The 14,777-nt window shown below is 42.7% G+C and overlaps 1 protein-coding gene and 1 long non-coding RNA gene across 4 annotated transcripts; one reads left to right on the top strand and one right to left on the bottom strand.

Annotated features, from left to right (window-relative positions):
- Positions 1-1,098: 1,098 nt before the first annotated feature.
- Positions 1,099-4,075, top strand: LOC127312741 (protein RDM1). 3 transcript variants are annotated; one of them, XM_051343286.2, is made up of 3 exons: positions 1,099-1,252; positions 1,337-1,486; positions 3,462-4,075. In XM_051343286.2, exons 2-3 carry the CDS (start codon positions 1,339-1,341, stop codon positions 3,851-3,853), a joined length of 540 nt encoding a protein of 179 aa, XP_051199246.1. In that variant the 5' UTR covers positions 1,099-1,252; positions 1,337-1,338; the 3' UTR covers positions 3,854-4,075. The 3 variants fall into 3 exon arrangements, with proteins under 3 accessions (XP_051199246.1, XP_051199245.1, XP_051199247.1); XM_051343285.2 differs by having other exon boundaries at positions 3,459-4,075; XM_051343287.2 differs by lacking the exon at positions 3,462-4,075 and adding an exon at positions 2,765-3,268.
- A 298-nt stretch (positions 4,076-4,373) lies between these two features.
- Positions 4,374-6,810, bottom strand: LOC127312740 (uncharacterized). The gene is made up of 4 exons (XR_007858564.2): positions 6,442-6,810; positions 5,769-5,885; positions 5,387-5,454; positions 4,374-4,749 (listed from the first exon to the last, which is right to left on the bottom strand). It is a non-coding gene; the product is annotated as an uncharacterized lncRNA (long non-coding RNA).
- Positions 6,811-14,777: the final 7,967 nt, after the last annotated feature.

Below are 14,777 nucleotides of genomic sequence, written 5' to 3'. Positions count from 1 at the left end.
TGATCACTTAGGGTTTGTTTCCAACAAAACAAAAACTTTAGAACAAAGAGTAAACTTCCTCAAAAGTTAGGGATGAAAGTGGACTTTCTAAACCCATAAATGCATAAATGATCCTTAATAACGGAAAAATCATAGCGAAGAGCCTTGCCCTAGAATTTCTCGCTAAATCCGTCAAATTCAGCAACTAAAGTGCATACAATAACATATAGAGGATAGAACCTCGATGAATCGCTGCAACAGTTGTCGCATACGCAAGATATATATTGCAAATCATGCCAACCATATCAACAGGCCACTTCCCTAATACGTAGTTGAACCAGTATCGCTAGACGAGCACACTCATTTTTCTCGCGAAGGCTCGATGTAAGGGGGGTGTTGAAGTTAATATCGCTGCAAGCTATGATTCCTACAAATCAGTCGTGTCCATTGACAACAAGATCCAAGTTGTTGTTCATGAAGATCAATGTGATAAAAACTTAAAAGCTCACCCACAGTGATGGACGAAGCATCAACGAGAAAAGATTAGAGCGGGGTGAATTTAATTGAAGATAACACCGCCATCACTATTAGAGCGTAAACACCGCAACACACGAAAAACTAATAATACAAGTCTTCCACACACAGAGCAAATCAGAGACGAGGATCCACTCCCATGGCTTGTAAATTGATCCTACGATATCTTCTAAAATCTGGATCCCAATTTTTGTTAGGGAAACAACGGGAACCTAATACATGGTTTTTATTACTCTCTCGATTCATAACAAGTATCCGGGATTTAGTTCAATTTTTTGTTAAACTAAAGTCCATACACTTATTATAGATATGAGGGAGTAATTGCAAACAATAGTTGCATTGTTTATGATTTTACCGAGAACAAAACTATGAGGTTCATCAACCCAATTACAAGAAACATTATCATTAAAACAAGCCCTAGCTAACTCATTTTGTCGCAATAAAATTGTGAAATAACTGGCTTAACAGAATAGGCCGTCCAATGTTAATACTAAATCATTTATTTATCTATTAGTCCGGCCCAAGCCTTGAATCCCTCTGACAGTCCATCCAAGCCCAACCCCAGGCTGGCATAAAACCATCACCTGAAAAGACAAATGTACGGAGTAAAAAAAGTATTGCCTGCTAGGTGGAGGACTCGAGGGTTTCCGCTCGAATCTCCTCGTCGCCGGCGGCCCGTGAGCGCGAGCTCCACCTCCGTCCTCTTGTCGGCGGCTTATTCCTCCTTTCCTCGGTCCAGGTGAGGTCCCAAAGCTTCGGTCTTTTACTGCCTTTACGATTTTCGAACGGAGTGGCACTGACGCCGTTGTGGGCCGTGGGTTAGGTATGAAGAGGGCCGCGCCGGCAGAGGAGCCGGTGGAGCTCTCTTCCGACGACTCCTTGAGCTCGGATTCCGACGATGAGGCCGGGAAGGGGAAAGGAGAGAACTTCTTCCGGCTGCCCAACTCCTCCAAATCTGCAGCTTCAGCAGAAGGTCAGAGCTGTTTCGGTGACTTATTGTTTTCCGAAGAGTCCATTTGCACGCTCGTTAGTTGATATGATGTCTCCTAATGGCTCTAAGATGAATTAATTAATTATGGATGTGTGCTTCGGATTTCCTTGTATGATTGGTGTGCAGGTCTTGGTAATTTAGTCCAGATACAGTGTTAGTTGCCGGATTCGTTAAGTTCACCTTCTTACAGTTGTAAGGATGTTTTTAGTCACCAAAAGTCCAAGAGGACTACTTTTCCCAGCCATATATGGATACTGTGGAGACTTGGTACCATCTTCTTGCTAGGATTTGATGTGGTAGTTAATAATTCTGTAATCTGCATGCCACCCAATAAATTTTCTTAGATTTTCATGCTAATCAAGAAGCTTACCAACCTACTTTGGCAACATAAGGCCTAAGTCTATATGTAAAGTCCGTTCGAACAAGTTATTTGGCTTTCATGTGCTTGAATTAATTCTTAATATTTTGCAATATATAAATAATTTGTGATCTAATGCATATCCCAAATGATCACTAGTTTTGTGGATGCATTGCCCATTTGTCCTTATTATAATCTTGTCCATGAGTCTTTTTTTTATACTTGATACTTGATAGACAGGTACACCTTTTTTTTATTTGTTACTGTTAATAAATGAGGATTACCTCAGGTTCTGTTGGAAATAATAGTTATTGCTATGTATCATGACATACACTAAACGTTCTCAAATTAACCCACTCTAAACAGTCTCGGTTGGTTACTGGTGTAGCTTGTTTTCTGTCAAAAATCATTATCTGATTATTGTTATGTGACCTTTTGTTGTTCCTGCAAAAAAATTAGCCTGCTAATTTCCACATTTTTTTTTGGTTTCTTTTAATGATAAATCTGTGCAGATGAGAACACACTTATATAAAAAAGAATCTGAACTTCAATTCGTTTAGTTATGCAAATAACTAATTTCGTTATGTTCACAAGGGTAAAATAACTTCAGCATTTTTTCCTGTTCACTCCAAGGCATCGTTGAGTTGGGGGCTAGCCTTGACTGTCGGTGCTATACCTTCTGTAGATACCAATAGAATAACACAGGAACTAGTGTCAGCGGAAATGGTTAACAAGTCCGCCCTATTCCCCAAGCACTATTTGAGACCCTGAGCTAGAGTCTGCACCCCACCGGACATGGACAGTAGAGTAGTGCATTGATTAGCCCCTGTAGTTGTAAGATCATATACTTTTTTCTGCACAGAGTTGCATATCTGTAGTCTTACTATAATGGGATACTGCAGGTGCACTGATCAGGAAGGCTGAAATGTATCAAGAGTACATGAAGCACATCCCAGTTCCTGAGCACTGTGGTTCCCTGATCCCATCCACATCATGGCTGGGACTTGGAAGATCGATGAAGCAGTTGTACAAGCAGCCCTTGCATTACCTTACCAACATCCTCTTGAGAGATTGGGATCAACAGAGGTTTGGGAGCGATAATGAGCACCAGCCTCTGGATGTTATCATCCACCCTAGGAAAGCTGAAGCTCTCATTTGGGCCACTGAAGAAGTCCATAGGATGACCACCTCTAGCCACCACTTAGGGAAGCTCTGGGCATCAGACCCCATGTATCATGCTCACATAGATCCAGTGTTTCCTACCCTAAAGTTGGAGTAGCCTACATTGCAAGTTGGACTGTCTTATGCTGTCTATTTTGTGTTTTACGGTTGTAATCGCGCACAGTTTGGTTGTTGGTGAAGTAATATGAACCATAGATCAATGATGTGAGAAGTATGATATTTCATTCTCAGGATTTATTATATCCATGGTTTTTGAGTCGCCGTATAGTTGCTGTATATCGCCGAGTCGTTTTCCGAAAATCACGGCAACTCGTGACTATACAGTGACTTTGGTCGAGTCATAGCCTTGGCGACTCACTTTTGAGTCGCGACACAAAAATCATGATTATAGCACTGATTTAGCTCTCTGAAAAGCAGCCGTGTCAAAGAAGAAGAAACCTGGTGGTGTGGATTTCAGTGCTTTGAGCCGGCATGGGTATCGCGGCGGTCCATCTGTATTGACTGTTGCTCCTCCAAAGGTCGAGCCTAACTGGACTTGGTCAACTGGGAAAGATCGCAATGAGAAGGAAGTTCTAACTGAGTCTTATGAAGAGCGGGAACGCACAAGGGCTGCAGTTACTGAAGGAGAGAAGCTTATCGGTGTGCGAAACCCCCAGCCAAGGCAGACAGAGAAAGAGAAGGAGGCTTCATTCTCGCAGAAGGAGAAGAAGAAGAGAGACCGTGGACAGGCCAGCAGGGGAAAGAACTATGTCGAGGAGGAGAAGCGGCTTCTGAGGGGAAGTGGGGTCTACTCTGGCTTTGATACTTGACATTGTCTAGAACAAGTGTAGTAAAGTTTGTGTGTGAGCGCAGTGGATGGGTCCGTGTCGTTACCTTGCATCATCAATATTGGTGCGTCTGTTGCCATGATGCTGTCGTGAAAGTGACTTGTGCTCAACGTTGTACCAGAGCAGTGTTGTCATTCATCGTCCACTCCCATTTCCATGGTCTCGGTCTCGTTTGTGCTCCCATATCCATCTTTGGCTTCCATATCTCTATTGACTGTATTCTTGTTTGTGATCCTGAGGTGTTGCGATGTATGTGTTGTGACGAGGTGTTATTTTTTTCCATTGTTCTTGTACTAGATGACCCGTTGCGCCCCGGCGCAAAGACCGAGCCCAAGAAGGAATTGAAGTCATGTCTATCGGCAAGAAATAAAACGCAAACGAACCGGCAATAAATAGACAATTGATACTTTGTTTGCACACCAGGTTGATCAGAAAATCACCACCAGCAATACAGTCATAGAATAGAGGATATAATCTAAAGGTTGCACCATAGTAAATAGCCCATATTGCAATAATATGTTCAGTTCTACTCATGCATGTATGCTCCACTGTTTGAGAACTTCTGCTTGGTCAAATTGAAACGATGTATTGAGGAAGACAGAAAGATATTAGGAGTATTTAACAGATAACACTTGGACCATATTTAACAAATACTGTGATGGTGTCTAAGCTAAATAGCTAATATAACTGGAGAGCTAAAGAATACATATAAATAAGGCAAAGGGGTTAAACAAAAAAATTGTATTCTGGCATTCTAAATCCAAACTACCCAGATCTCCAGTAAGGTGGCGCCATCCCGGCCAGCTTTTCTGCCAAATTAGAACGGAGCAGCGGGTCCATGGCCTATGGCTTTGCTTGGAGAAGATGGAACACCAAAACTGCAAAAAGAAGTGGAACTACGCATTATTGGTTGTCAACATCTTTGTATCGAGAAAATAACGCCATATAATTTGTTTGGTTTAGCCTAAGGCTAAGCCAGTAATATTATTTACTATATGTTTGTATAATTCCAGAACCTGGATTTCCAGATACACTCACATTTACGTTTTGTTTTTCAGGTTTATCTATTTTTCAATGTACCTGTACTCTAATTTATTCTTTTGAAACTTACTACTGAGCTATTATAGAACACTCAAATTCAGAATATTGTTGGCTCTTGCGATGTCAAATTTCCCATTACAATGGAGGACCTTGCATACTCTCATGGTGCTTTCTGATGTGTCAATCTACGACTTCCACCTATTAAGTTTTGTGGGGTTGCTACATCAAGTTTTCAGCATAAGATAGAGTTGTTCGAACAAAATGTTAACTCTAATCTCTAATGAGTTTCAGCGGTCTGGGATCATGGAAATACTAACCTAGTCCTTTAGAACATAAACTTCAGTGTTCCTTCCTATTCCTGGAAACCAGCAATCGGCACCAGCCTTTGCTCTTGTTGTCTAAAAAAGTAACACAACATCTTCCGATTTTTTATTGAAAGGGTGTAATTCATTGATGGCTTAAAGGCAATGGTACCTGAAGAAAACAACTGGCACCTTTAGGTAGCAGACCAAACAGCCACCATTGGTGGCCTTCTTTGCAGGCTACAGAAACAAGGAAAAGAAAATAACAAAGGCAGTGATTAAACAAATAAATACATGGGAGAAGTAGCAGAGGCCATATGACACAGAGAACAGATAAATAATGAAGAGCATAGTCGCAAAACCCATTTATCACATGAAATGCATGTCATCTCATCACTTTCACTTTAGATTTAAACCAGCATCGGAAATAACACCAATCTAAAGTCAAATAGATTGAAATATTGCAACAATTCAAAAATCTAGACAAACCCAATATACTTGAATTTGAAGAAATGGGAATAGTGGTGTGTAACTTTTGTTGTACCATGACTCACCTTTTGACTCCGTAGACTACACCTTGGGCCTTCTGACACGATGTCGCTTCCACCTTGCTTCCAAAGGCAAGAGCAAGAGAAAACTGGGTTACAGCAACCTCAATAGAAATGTATGATCTGTAATGCATGAAAACAATGTAACATGCATTAAAACAATGTAACAGCAGTTCAAAATTACTATGCGATCCAAAGTAATTAACCACTCTGTAACGAAAGAAAAAAAAATCAGTAGGTGTAACACACACCAGCTGAACCTCTGTCTATTCGACATTATTAGCTAGATGGATGACAGTTTAACAGCTAGATATGCATTCATAAGCTAGTGTGACTGAAAAAGGGCAAGCAAACCAAACTGAAACCAAAGAAACTGTGAGTATATAAGGAGCAATTCCATAGTACACAAGAGACATCATGTTGGTTATGACACCAATGCTATAATCAACTAAGTATATTTCATTAGTAAGAAAACAAGAAGAATGAAAATAACTACAAATTGTCAGATTCCAGCAACCACATTAGTTGTTGAACTACTGCTAAAGATAGAAATAGAAATGATGGGAACCACGTTAGTTGTTGAGCTACTGCTGAAGGTAAAAATAGAAACGATGGGGTCACATGTTACAAGTACTTGAGTACGGTAGTAAAGATAGGATTATATGATCAAAACGGCTACCTGGTCCTTTGGATCCGGCAACGAATCATATGTGGCATCATCCGCCAACGCAACGACGCACGATTACTCTATATTTCTCATGTTCCTCTCAAAACATGGCAGCCAGCCCGATCCCTTCCGGTCAGCACATAACGGACAGGCAAGGAAGAACAATGCCCAGGAGCACTCGCAGGGCGAGGATGACCTGTGCTGAGACATTTTCCCTGATGCTTCAGGCTACCACAAGCACCAGTAAAAAGAAACACCATAGCCTGCAGGCCTCCATTGTCAAATCATTTTGTCCTCTCCTGCTTCTTGCTATGTCACTATCGCTGCTCCATCATTCCCCATGGCCTCCTCTGCACCATGCAGAAATGTGTACAGTTTCAGTAGGGAAATCAGCAAAATTTACAAAGCACAACCTCTAGGTCTGTAAAATAGGTCAAAAAAATATAGAACCATCTAAGTTGTAGATATATTAACTATCAATGTTACCGGTTAAGTATTTTAAGAGAAGGGCCTAACAGTGAGAAACAAAAGGCAAACCTAAACTGCCATTCTATTAAGCAATATAAACATTATATGCATTTGTCCTCAAGAAAACTGCTTCCCTCTCTAGAAACATAGCTTAACCAGATTTGAATTGCCTACCATTGAACATATTACTCAAACCATAAATAATGGAACTAAATATATTAGCTGCACAAAAACTTATTCATGTCTACGTAGAAGCCCCTTGGAGGCAATGAAGCTCAGTCATTTTCCCTACTGTGAGGGCATAAATAGGTAGTGATGCATTTAGTAACAAATCTTTATCTTGCAATAGATTAACAACCAACTGAAACGAAAAAATAAATACTGAGATTAATGGAAGAAACAAGAAAAATACATTCGTGTGAAGACAAATAATTTGAGTAGGCTATACCGCTATAGATATTATTCATTGATGAGGTTTAGAAAGAGTATATTACTGAATTATAATATTCTAAACTAAAATGTGCTTGCTAAGGTGAAGGCCCAAATATAATATCAGATAATCGTTCTTTCTTTGGACACCAACCCTCTGTCAATAAGTAAGTTAGAGTTTAAGAAGGTGTCCGTCAAAAACATGACAGACAATCAAATTTTCCCTGCAAGAGACCACACCTTCTATTTTTTAAATACATTTTGAACAACTCAGCTCTCCGTTTCTATATCCCCAAAGAGTAAGATAATAAACTTACATCTGCAAATAAAAACATCAATTAGTAATTATGAACCAAATTGTCTTACTGTTCGCCACAACATCTGCAATTCCACAGGATTTAGAGAGAGGAATTTCAGACTGCTACCAAGAAAAGATAGCATGTAATCGATCAGAGATACATCCGTTCACGCTCCCTTCTCCTCCCTTAGCTAAGTGAACAAGTAAATAAACTGCTGTAGCTTCCGCAGCGCACAACGCGAGAGGGAGACTGAGAGGAGAAGGAGGGGATCGACTTGCCTGATGGCTGCCACCGGCTCTCCAGGCCTCCATCATCTCTTCCAGGCCTACTTCGCTGCTGATTCGCGACGCTTGAGGCCCGTCGGAGTCGATGAGAAGCGCGAGGAGGCGGCGGTGCTCCTCCCCTCCTCGTCCAGCGGCCCTTGACAACGCGCCGCCGCCCTCCTCCGAGCGCTCTCCTAAAGCGTCTCCCACCGCGGCCGTCACGCTCCATCCGCTCGCTGCTCGAGCCGGTGCTCCCGGAGCAACAGAGGCGGCTCGGGGTGAGAAGGGGAGAGAGGCGGCTGGGGAGACGAGGAGGGGAGTGGTTTTTCCCGATCTAGGTTTTCACACACGCGCACAAGGGAGGTGACGTGAACCAGCGCCGTGTCTGCACCCGACCAACGGACCCCGCACGAAGCCGGTCCCATTCATCATAGACCGACGGAAAAGTGGCCGAAGTGAAAAAAGAATGTACAACATCCAACGGCTGGTGTAGTTCGCGGGAGGGAAAAGTTACTGTTTAACCCAGGATGAATGGACGAGATGAAATCCCCCCTTCAGACCCCTTGGCTGGCCGAGTTGCCCAGGCTCCTTTATAGGAGTAATGCTCTCCATTGTTGTCTTGAAAGGCCCAACTAGCAACTTTAATACACTACAAATATCATAAGTGCTCAAAGCAAAGGTCTGCCTTTTGTTGCGGATTCCATGATGGCAGAAGCATATGCACTAAGATAAGGACTCTGTTTGGCACAACATATTGGTTGCAATAGATTTATCATCCAATCTGATAATATTCAAGTGGAGGAAGCAATGTTGGATGGTGGTTTCTCGGCTACAGCTGCAACTGCAATTTTTCTTGATTGCAACATTTTAGCTTCAGGTTTCAGCAAAGTGTCGTACCAATTTTGTCCAAACGGACTCAAATTCGGTGGCTCATGAGCTAGCTAGAAACTGTTTTCAGACTTTCAATTCTTGTATTTGGGACGATGATCCTCCTAGTTTTATTCTCACCTCTTTGATAATCGATGTAAGCTTGTTTGGTATGGAATAAAGATAGCGGAATGGCATTCCCTCAAAAAAATATCATAAGTGCAGTTGAAGATATTATCACACACTCGCAGAAAAAAGAGAGAAGAAATTATCATGCATATAGCTTATAGTTCAAAGATGTACATGTTGAAATATTGGGCCCACTTTTAGTGGCCCAAATTAGATTTCAGTTTTTCCTATAAATCTCAAAGCCCACATAGTGGCAGCCTTGTGAGTTTGAGCCCAAGTTGGTGGCAGCTCACTAGGAAGTGGCAAGAGGTGGGAAGTTTAGTCCCACATGGAAAAGTTGGGAGGAAGTTAGACCACCTTATAAGGTGGGTTGTTCCACCACTAGTAAGTGAGTGAGAATAGGAGTGCTACACGCGCGCGCTCCTCCTCCTCCTCGCTCGTCTCAACGCGCGCGCCGCGCTCGTGGTGAGTGGATTGAGCCTCGAGCCGAGACTTTCCTTACTTTTTGCAGCTCAGGAAAACGAACAGAGTCCTAGACGGACGCGTCGCAGTTAGTCGACTCGAAACGTTCGTGCGACATGGGTGTGGCCCACGTTGCCTAGGGTTTCCCGAGCCTATATAATCTCCTGCCCGGCTACCGCAGAAACATATCTAATACACGAGTTAGGGTTTCCACCTCTCTCTGCTTGCGCCGCCATCATAGCCTACTCCATCCCGCGCGCCGATGTGCATCGGCGAACGGGAGAGCAGGTCTCCGGAACCGCTCGTCCTTGCGATCCTGTACGGGAGAGGGCGAATTAGGTTTTTGGGAAGCGCTCTACGCGACTGCTCAAGCTCTTCATCACGGGTCGCCTTCCGTCCAAGTCGGGCGGTGCTGCCTACCGTCGTCTTCAACGCCGTCTACTACGACCCGTCGTCCCCGACATCAACAACGTTACTGCTGCAACATCGTCTGCTACACCTTCACCGCCACCTCCACCAGATCGGTACGTGCGACATATCTCGATCTATTTAGCGATGGATGTTGTACTGTTTGCTCTGCTACTGTTCATGTTGATCACTGCATCTAGTATGTTCGAGTTTCACATGTTAGTAGTTACTGTGGTCATGCTTAATATTCTGGAATTAATCATGGAAATTGTGCCTAATTATCCAACAATCCAAAAACCTAATTGTAGGCAATTTCCTGAGTTAACAATGGCTGGTTTTTCTGATGCACTGAGGCCGGATAAGTTTACCGGTGTGCACTTTAAGAGGTGGCAGGTTAAGGCCATGCTCTGGCTTACTCATCTGAAAGTGTTCGAAGTTACTGATGGTTTACCTGAAGGAACTATATCTGACCAAGATCAGAACAAGTTCAAGGAAAACAATACTCTCTTCATCGGATGCGTTCTAAGTATTCTTGCTGATCGTCTGTGTGATGTGTACATGCACATAACAGATGGTAAAGAGCTCTGGGATGCACTGAATGCTAAGTTCGGTGCAACCGATGCAGGCAGTGAACTGTACATCATGGAGAGCTTCCATGACATCAGGATGGTTAACAACCGTTCTGTAGTCGAACAAGCTCATGAGATACAGTGCATTACGAAAGAGCTTGAACTCCTTAAGTGTGCCTTACCTGACAAGTTTGTGGCTGGATGCATCATCGCTAAGTTGCCCCCTTCATGGAGGAACTTTGCCACAACTCTCAAACACAAGAGACAGGAGATATCAGTTGAAAATCTGATAGCATCTCTTGATGTTGAGGAGAAAGCTCGGGCTAAGGATAATACTGAGAAAGGAGAGGGTCAGTCTAGCGCCAACATGGTGCAGAAGAAACCCTACAACAAGAACAAAGGGAATAACAAGCCCTCCTTCAATAAGCCTATGAAGACTACAACCTTCAAGAAGAAGAAGATGATAAACAAAGCAGATCTGAGCTGCTTTACATGTGGAGAGACTGGCCACTTTTCTAAGGATTGTCCAGAGAGGGCAGACTGCAAGAAAAAGGCGAGGCAAGTCAACACGGTGACCGCTAGCAATGCTGATGGGTACGGTAATCTCTTTACTGTTCTTTCGGTATTTCAATCTCCATGTTGGTGGATTGATACATGTGCTAATGTTCATGTGTGTGCTGACATATCCATGTTCACTTCTTACCAGGTCGCCCGGGATTCTTCCGTCTTGATGGGGAATGGGTCACATGCTTCTGTTCGTGGTGTTGGCACGGTAGATCTGAAGTTCACTTCGGGGAAGATCGTGCAGCTGAGGAACGTGCAGCATGTCCCTAATATGAACAAGAATCTCGTTAGCGGCTCCCTTCTATGCAGAGATGGGTTTAAGGTTGTTTTAGAGTCGAATAAAGTAGTTGTTTCCAAGTTTGGATAATTTATTGGTAAAGGCTATGAGTGCGGAGGCTTGTTCCGCTTTTCGCTTTCTGATTTCAGTAATAAGTCTGTGAACCATATCTGTGGCAATGTTAGTGATGATACCAGTATTTGGCATTCTCGTTTATGTCACATTAATTTTGGTTTAATGTCTCGGCTATCCAGTTTAAGTTTAATTCCGAATTTCACTATTGCCAAAGGTTCTAAGTGCCATAGTTGTGTGCAATTGAAGCAACCTCGGAAGCCTCACAAGGCAGCTGAGGAGAGAAACTTGGCACCTCTAGAACTCATACATTCTGATCTATGCGAGATGAATGGTGTGTTGACAAAAGGTGGAAAGAGATATTTCATGACATTGATTGATGATGCGACTAGATTTTGCTATGTTTATTTGTTGCGAACTAAAGATGAAGCTTTAGACTACTTTAAAATTTATAAGGCCGAAGTTGAAAATCAACTAGAGAGAAAGATCAAGCGTCTCAGGTCGGATCGTGGTGGCGAATATTTTCCTAAAATCTTTGATGAATTCTGTGAGGAACATGGCATTATTCATGAGAGGACGCCTCCCTATTCACCCCAATCAAACGGGGTTGCCGAGAGGAAAAACCGCACGCTGACTGACTTGGTGAATTCCATGTTAGCCACTGCTGGTTTATCAAAGGCATGGTGGGGGGAGGCTTTGTTGACTTCATGTCATGTCCTGAATAGAGTTCCTAACAAGAATAAAGATAAAACCCCTTACGAGGAGTGGGCTGGGAGAAAACCATCACTTTCGTATTTGCGCACATGGGGATGTTTGGCGAAAGTCAATATTCCAATTACTAAGAAGCGCAAACTTGGACCAAAGACAGTGGATTGTATCTTTCTAGGTTATGCTCCTCGGAGTGTAGGATATAGATTTTTAGTAGTTCAATCCGAGGTACCTGATATGCATGTTGATACTATTATGGAATCTCGTGATGCAACATTTTTTGAGAATATGTTTCCTATGAAAGATATGCATATCATTGCTAGAATTTCTACTGAGATAATTCCTGAGTCCAGTACATCTAATGAGTATTTTAAACAATCACATGAGAATGTTACTGAGAAGGATGACAATGAAGCTCCTAAACGGAGCAAGAGACAAAGGATCGAAAAATCCTTTGGTGATGATTTCATTGTGTACCTTGTGGATGATACTCCCACGTCCATTGCAGAGGCATATGCATCTCCAGATGCAGATGACTGGAAAGAAGCTGTCCATAACGAGATGGACTCGATTCTTTCTAATGGAACTTGGGAGCTATCAGAACGACCCCATGGATGCAAGCCAGTGGGCTGCAAATGTGTGTTCAAGAAGAAGCTAAGACCTGATGGTACTATTGAAAAGTACAAGGCGCGGCTTGTAGCGAAAGGCTACACACAGAGAGAAGGCGAAGATTACTTCGACACCTATTCACCTGTCGCTAGACTTACCACCATTCGAGTACTACTATCCATGGCTGCCTCCTATGTTCTTATCGTTCATCAAATGGACGCAAAGACAGTTTTCCTTAATGGAGAGTTGGAAGAGGAAATCTATATGGATCAGCCTGATGGGTTTGTAGTAAAAGGTGAAGAAAGAAAGGTGTGCAAGTTGCTGAAATCTTTATATGGCCTGAAACAAGCACCTAAGCAATGGCATGAGAAGTTTGACAGAACTTTAACTTCTGTAGGCTTTGTTGTCAATGAGGCTGACAAGTGCGTTTACTATCGCCATGGTGGGGGCGAAGGTGTTATACTATGTTTGTATGTGGATGATATTCTGATCTTTGGTACAAACATGAGAGTAATACACGAGGTCAAGTCTTTCTTGTCAAAGAGCTTTGATATGAAAGATCTGGGAGAAGCTGATGTGATTCTGAACATCAAGCTGATTAAGAACGAGAGTGGGATTACTCTAACGCAATCCCATTATGTTGAGAAGATCTTGAGCCGGTTCGACTACATTGATAGCAAGTCTTCTCCAACACCTTATGATCCCAGTGTGACACTACGCAAGAACTGGTGGATTGCCGTAGATCAATTGAGATATTCTCAAATCATTGGCTCACTCATGTACTTAGCGAGCGCGACTAGACCCGACATCTCTTTTGCTGTTAGCAAGTTGAGTAGGTTCATGTCAAACCCGGGTACTGATCATTGTCATGCACTTGATAGGGTCATGCGCTACCTATGTGGTACAATGAGTTATGGGATTCACTATTCAGGGCACCCAGCTGTGCTTGAAGGATATAGTGATTCGAATTGGATCTCAGATGTAGCTGATCTGTATGCCACAAGTGGGTATGTATTTACCTTTGGAGGTGGCGCAGTATCATGGAGATCTTGCAAGCAAACCATATTGACGAGGTCAACTATGGAAGCAGAACTTGCTGCTTTAGACACAACCACTGTTGAATCAGAATGGTTGCGTGAGCTCTTGATGGACTTGCCTGTGGTTGAAAAACCTGTTCTGGCAATTCTTTTGAATTGTGACAATCAAACTGTAATTGTCAAAGTGAACAATTCTAAGGATAACGCGAAGTCATCAAGACACGTCAAGAGACGTTTGAAGTCTGTCAGGAAATTGCGAAACTCCGGAGTAATAACTGTTACATATATTCAAACAGACAAAAACCTGGCAGATCCCTTTACAAAGGGACTATCACGTAATGTGATAGAAATTGCATCGAGGGAGATGGGTTTGAGACCCGTTGATGTTACACCATAGTGGTAACCCAACCTTTGTGATCGGAGATCCCGTGAATTAGGACCTGGGAAGAACAAACTAGTGGTTTAATTGAGGAGAGTATTATGTAACCCTCTCTATGTGAAGATGCACAATTCTCAATTGCTGTAAGGCAGGTTGGCAACAAGCCTTAATGTGTTTATGTTGGCTATATTAGTAAAGATGCTGTCCTACAGAGCATTCTTGAAATAACACACCTATATGAGTCTGATTGTTAAACGTCGCAATCTATGAGATTTGGGTGATCTCTAGTAAACTTATGAAGAGACCACGAAGTATGACGCATATACTTCACCCGCGGGGTAGGCTACTGGCAGCCATGTACTGGTCATGACTTTGAGTGAAACCCTGTTCACGCAAAACTTGCAATTCAAGGCTTAGTCCATTGTTCAAGTGTGAATGGATGTAGCTTAAGGTTCTAGGCGGAAGTTCAACTTAACAGTCTCCGCTGAAACACTGGTATATAAACAAGCAGTGAGTATTGGTAAATCTCTAAATGGGGATTTGAGATCTGGTGGGGGATTGTTGAAATATTGGGCCCACTTTTAGTGGCCCAAATTAGATTTCAGTTTTTCCTATAAATCTCAAAGCCCACATAGTGGCAGCCTTGTGAGTTTGAGCCCAAGTTGGTGGCGGCTCACTAGGAAGTGGCAAGAGGTGGGAAGTTTAGTCCCACATGGAAAGTTGGGAGGAAGTTAGACCACCTTATAAGGTGGGTTGTTCCACCACTAGTAAGTGAGTGAGAATAGGAGTGCTACACGCGCGCGCTCCT

The sequence above is a fragment of the Lolium perenne genome, chromosome 7 (genome assembly GCF_019359855.2).
Source record: "Lolium perenne isolate Kyuss_39 chromosome 7, Kyuss_2.0, whole genome shotgun sequence".
NCBI lineage: Eukaryota > Viridiplantae > Streptophyta > Magnoliopsida > Poales > Poaceae > Lolium > Lolium perenne.
The sequence above is the reverse complement of the archived record's forward strand: the minus strand, read 5'-3'. Positions and strand labels throughout refer to the sequence as shown.